The sequence below is a fragment of the Nematolebias whitei genome, chromosome 12, assembly GCF_014905685.2.
Source record: "Nematolebias whitei isolate Nwh7 chromosome 12, NemWhi1, whole genome shotgun sequence".
NCBI classification, from domain to species: Eukaryota; Metazoa; Chordata; class Actinopteri; order Cyprinodontiformes; family Rivulidae; genus Nematolebias; species Nematolebias whitei.
The window spans coordinates 8,465,699-8,471,612 of record NC_056509.1 but is presented as its reverse complement, the minus strand read 5'-3'; the positions used below and the strand labels follow the sequence as shown (position 1 = coordinate 8,471,612).

Below are 5,914 nucleotides of genomic sequence, written 5' to 3'. Positions count from 1 at the left end.
GCGAATTTTAAACTCTAACGTAGCAAAATTTCAGCAAGCAGGCTTCGAAGCACTTGACCAGCGTGTCAAAACCACATTAAAGTTACTTTTCAGCTTTAAAAAGCAGATTTTATTTCCCTATGAAAATGAATTTCATATCCGGGTCACGTGACTGAAATCACCAATGGCAGCAGCGTAGGGTGAGAGGAAGTGACGTAGCCACGTCAGTCAAACCTTCAACCAATGAAAGCGCTCCACAACAGCGAATTCAACCAATCAGGAAGCGTGTTCTCCAACTAGCAAGTTAGATTAGCGTAAAATAGTTCGTCACTTTTTCGTCTTTTAAACCATCAAAATGCACTTTTTCTGCTAAAAATTGTAACGAAACAACTTCTAACTGTGTTCTGAGATGGCACTCAGCTTTTAAAACGTTTATCCATCTGTTCAAAATACTCGTTCAAACTGAACAGAACCGAACTGGTCACAGCCGGGTCTTAAAGCAGAACCTCGTACTTTTTAGACAGAATAACGTCTTCCACAGCTCATTAGCTCTTAGTTACACATAACAGACGTACCATTTCAGCTTACCCAAGACTTATGACACAATTTCAGCTTTTAAAACATTGCCAGCCCAACGCTTAAACATGCAGCGTTTAGTTGCAGAGTGCAGCTCCAAGCGCGCAGCTCAGCCGCTGCGTAACATTCACAGCTCATCAGCTGTTACTCTTTCACCATGCCAACACGTAAAATCAATTTACACACGGATTTAACAGTCATTCATGAAATTCGTACGAGGCCACCAGTTGTAGTGAGTCACGTGAGGTACGTGTCACCTGTTGTATGACAAATATATGAATTATATATGCATACAATATTCACGAGTTCTTCATTTTTCTGACTGTAAATGTCGTGCATTGAATTTAACAGAAATGTAACGAGAGACGTTATTTATCTTTGACCCATCAAATGAATGGAATCATTTATTTTCAGAATCAAAGTTTAACATCAAACATTTACATTAATTTGGCAAAATATGAAAATAATAACAGACAGTTTCACAGAAAATGAACTTCAAATCACTCGGCGGTGATTTGAGGACTTTGCTTAAGATATTTCTAAAATATCTGTACTGATTTATGAGAGAGAGAGGTGGGTTTTAGAGTGAAAGGAGATTATCTTACAGAGAACTGTGTGAGGGAAGTTTAATCTGTTTAACCAGAAATTGCACGCTTCGTCAGATCCTCAGCCCGTCCACGGTACACTTGAGTCGAAGAGGAAATCTTTACCTGGTTTGACGATAGATCAGCTCAGTAAGAGTCCTTCAGACTGTTTCAGCGCCTCCGTTCAGAACAGCTAGAAATCCTCGGAGAGTCGTGCGTGGTTAGTTCAAACAGAAGTATAATCCCAAACGTCCCTGGTTCTTCATAACTCCAAACTCTTCATAACCGGCTGCATCTCTCAGAACTCTCATTCTGTTGGACTATCGGACCTGTTGTCAGCTCTCATTCCAACATCTCTCAGAACTCTCATTCTCTTGGAATTCTGGAATTCTCGAATTCTTCTCTTCTCTAATCCCAATGAACTGAGAAGTTGCCACATTTTATTTGGGTCGACTTCCTGTTCAATTTAGAGCTTTCTGATTCGTGGAAGGACCAGAAAGAGGAGTGGATTTGTGACGTAAGATGTTATCATAAGTCAAGGATTGTTTACAACATACAGAAAAGATTATTGCAGCAACAGCAGACTTCGTGGAGTCTCACACTTTGTAATCTTTTCAAATAGTAAAACATGACATTTTTCTCGGTAAACATTTTAGTTGACCGAAAACCAACCTTTAACATACTTACGACAGCTTGCTCATTTCAGACAGAAAATCAAGAAAGGCATATTCAGGTGATTTCTTCTCTGAATGAGGAACAAAAATCATTACTTACTGTTTATGTAAAATAAAAATTAGTAGTTCTTTTCAACCTGTAAAGCATTGAGTGAACTAACACAATTTGATTATCAAAACATTTGTAAGACAGTAATGATTATAGAGGATTGTCTTTTCTGCTTGATTAATTCAAGAAAGAAAGTTCATCAGATGGTTCAGACTTATTCAGATCAATGAAAATAACAGTCTCTGTCCATCTGGTATATTTGAGGTCATCTGGTTCACTACACCAGCGTTGTATGCCCAAGTGAAGAGCCAAGTTGAAAAAGAATTGGCACATGCAGAGCGAGTTGCTATTACAACCGATGCCTGGACGTCATGCTCCACTGAGTCTTATGTGACCATCACTGTCCACTACATCTCTCCAGACTGGAAGTTAAATGTGCATGTGTTACAAACCAGGGCATTCAAAGGATCCCACACTGGGAAAAACATTGGTGCTCTGCTAAAACAGGCATGTGTTGACTGGAACCTTCTTGATAAAGATCCAGCCCTGGTGACAGACAATGCCACAAACATGGTATTAGCTGGAGTGGAAGCAGAGATGACCCCTCACCTCATGTGCTTTGCACACACTATTAATCTCGCCACACAGAAAGCCTTTAAAGTTGACACAGTAGCAAGGTTGCTGGGGAGAGTGAGGAAAGCCGTTGCCTTTTTTCATCGTAGTGTGAGGGCAGCAGAAATCCTTCAAGAGAAACAGAAACAACTAGCCTTGCCTTCCCACAAACTCATCCAAGATGTATCCACGCGGTGGAATAGCTCCCATGACATGCTTGAACGCTTTTTTGAGCAACATCCTGCGATTTCTGCAGCACTCATGTCCAGGGACCTCAGAAAAGGAGAAGAGGGTAATACTCTCAAGGACAAAGACTTCTTCGACATTGAAGACATTGTCAAACTGATGGCGCCGGTCAAACTTGTGACTACCAGCATGTCTGAAGACAAGCGACCCACACTCTCAATGATTCTTCCTGTAAAAGCAAAGCTTAAAAAGAACTTTGAACCATCAGATGAAGACTCAGTGTTAATCAGAGAGATGAAGCAGGCGTTCAAGAATGACTTGGAGAAACGCTACACAGGCCTTGAAGATCTCTTCCACACTGCAGCAGCTCTGGACCCCCGTTTTAAGTCCCTGCCCTTCCTCAGTAACCATGATGCAGAGAGGACATTCACAAGCATATCAGCAGAAGCAGCATCCCTGCATCACAAGGTAAATCCCCCAACACACTGTCAAAATACATATTACAGTACATTCAGTTACAGTCTGCTGTGTTTTGTTGCTGTCATTAGATATATTCTGACTACTCTTTATTTGATTCTTTACACTGCATTTAACCATACTGTACACTAAATGTTATTTCATGTTTTATTTCTAGGTAACGGGGGGTTCAGTTCAGAGAGGTCCAGTGCAGACTGATCCATGTCAGAGTGAACCTGCAAATGGAGATCCGGACATCTGCATTGATGCACCCCAGACCCAAGATGAGCATAAAGGTTTGTGTGTTTTATAACTTGTGATCAAGAACGAGAAGACTTTGTCTTAAACTTGTGCTGCAGTCATAGTATCAGTATAAAACACATTCACTATAATAAGAGGATCTGCATGCAAAGAAAGAGTTAAATAATAATGATGATGATACATATCTTACATATGTACACGAGTCCTTACATAAATAAATTCTGAACATCGAATGAAGATTTATACATAAAATGGTAGTCAATTAAAAAACTTCATGGCAAACATAGCCAGTAATATAAGGTACTTGTTTTCTATTTCAGATGATAAACCTCCTTGTAAAAAGAAGAAAATGTCAGCCCTGGACCAGCTGTTGGGAGAAGACTTTCAAGTAAGGACGGCATCTAGATCTGTGAGGGACCAGGCCAATGAAGAAGTCAAGAGGTACAGAGAGCGTGATCCTTTGCCCCTGAACAAAAACCCACTACAGTGGTGGAAAGAGCAACAGGACTTGCCACTGCTGTCATCTATGGCTAAAATGTATCTCTGCATACCAGCCACCAGTGTGGCATCTGAGAGAGTTTTCAGCACTGCAGGAGATATTGTTCCACAAAACACAGTCTACTCAAACATGAGCATGTGGATCAGCTGATTTTCCTTAAGAAAAATCTGCTGCAAAAAAAAGATGAGGACAGTGATTATGACGAATAAAAATATAGGTAAACATACAAACATAAGGAAGTGAACTACTTCACTGTGTTTGAGTTCAGATTGAACCTGACGTGAATGTAGAAATGCAGGACATTACTTTTGTTCAGACTACCTCACCAGGTCAGAAAGCTGCAGTTTGATTTATTTTATACATGTAATCGGCACTTTGACTGTTGATATGTGCTGCTGATTATCCATGCTGCTGATCTGATCTCATGCTGCTGTTTAAATGACATGATGTTATATTAATCTGTGCCCACCTGCTCACACAAACTCATGTTCGTGCTGCTGTTGTTAGGCGTACTGTTCTTGCATTATGTTTTTGTATTAAGTTCAAGTTCAAGTTGTGTTTATTTGTCATATGCAAGGTCAACACAATGAAATGTTCAGGATGAGAAGAACCGATTTGACTTGCTAAAAAACAAAAAACAAGCAAACAAGAAATACTAAAGCAATAAGGGTACAAAATAAACTACCAAAAAGTGAAAAAGTAATTATAATATTTACAAAGTTTCTGAAGAGAAAAATGGTAAACAACATTGTAGAATTTTTACAGTGAAGCAGAATGAATTTGTGTGAATAAGTATTTCAAGGTAGTAATGTAATATAAGCTAAAATGCACATGATATATATTGCACATAACTACCAAACTACACAGGGTATGTGACAGGTTATTGCACAGGTGCTTTGTGCTTACTGTAGCTTATTCCTATTTTTTTTTTTATTACATGCTGCTGTAATCATTTGTGCATTTTATAATTTTTCTTTATTTTCTCATTTTATACTGATCCCATCAAACAAAGAAATATTATTTTAGCTGGTCTTTTTAGGTCCACGTCTAAAAATAAACACATTTGACATGTGATTCTGTTGTTTGGCTTTTTACTTTATTTTTGCCAGTGCCTTACTGCACGCTTTTAGATATGATATATGTAAACTTTTACAAATTTAAAAATAATGTAAGAATGTCACATTTATAGAAATGGCCCTTTTTGTTCATAATTAAATATTTGTCTACATTCAACAAATGTTAAACTGTAGAATTATATAAAGTTGAATCGAATCGAACCGAATCGCTCTTCCACTGTATCGAATCGAATCAAATCGTTCTGTTTTTAAAATAAATCGTTTTTGAATCGAATCGTAACCTTTGTATCTAGATGCGAATCGAATCGTCTATCACACAGAGATGTACAACCCTAGTAGCTTGACTCTCCCATAGAGATAGGATGAAAAGTTCAATTATCAGGGAGAGCCTCAGAGTAGAACCGCTGCTCCTCCACATTGAGAGGAGCCAGTTGAGGTGGTTCGAGCATCTGGTAAGAATGCTTTCTCTGTGCCTCCCTAGGGAGGTGTTTTGGACATGTTCGACTGGGAGGAGACCCCGGGGAAGACTGAGGACTCGCTGGAGAAACTATGTCTCTTGGTTAGCCTGGGAACGCCTTGGAGTCCTCCCAGAAGAGCTGGAAGAGGTGGCTGTGGAAAGATATGTCTGGACCTCCCTGCTCAAGCTGCTGACCCCAAGACCTGACTTTTGAATCAGTGGAAGATAATGGATGGATGGATGGATGGATGGATGGATGGATGGATGGCTGGATGGATGGATGGATGGATGGATGGATGGATGGACGGACGGACGGACGGACGGACGGACGGACGGACGGACGGACGGATGAACAGACGGACGGATGGATGAATGGACGGATGGAAATAGATGGATGGAGGGATGGATGGAGGGATGGATGGATGGATGGATGGATGAATGGATGGATGGATGGATGAATGGATGGATGGATGGATGGATGGATGGATGGATGGATGGATGGATG

General features: G+C 40.1%; 1 protein-coding gene across 1 annotated transcript; it reads left to right on the top strand.

Annotated features, from left to right (window-relative positions):
- The first annotated feature begins 2,826 nt into the window (after positions 1-2,826).
- LOC119418015 (E3 SUMO-protein ligase ZBED1-like) lies at positions 2,827-3,548 on the top strand. Its single transcript, XM_037685259.1, has 2 exons — positions 2,827-3,128; positions 3,295-3,548. The coding sequence occupies exons 1-2, from the start codon at positions 2,850-2,852 to the stop codon at positions 3,427-3,429; spliced, it is 414 nt and encodes a 137-aa protein (XP_037541187.1). The 5' UTR covers positions 2,827-2,849; the 3' UTR covers positions 3,430-3,548.
- The last annotated feature ends 2,366 nt before the right edge of the window (positions 3,549-5,914 follow it).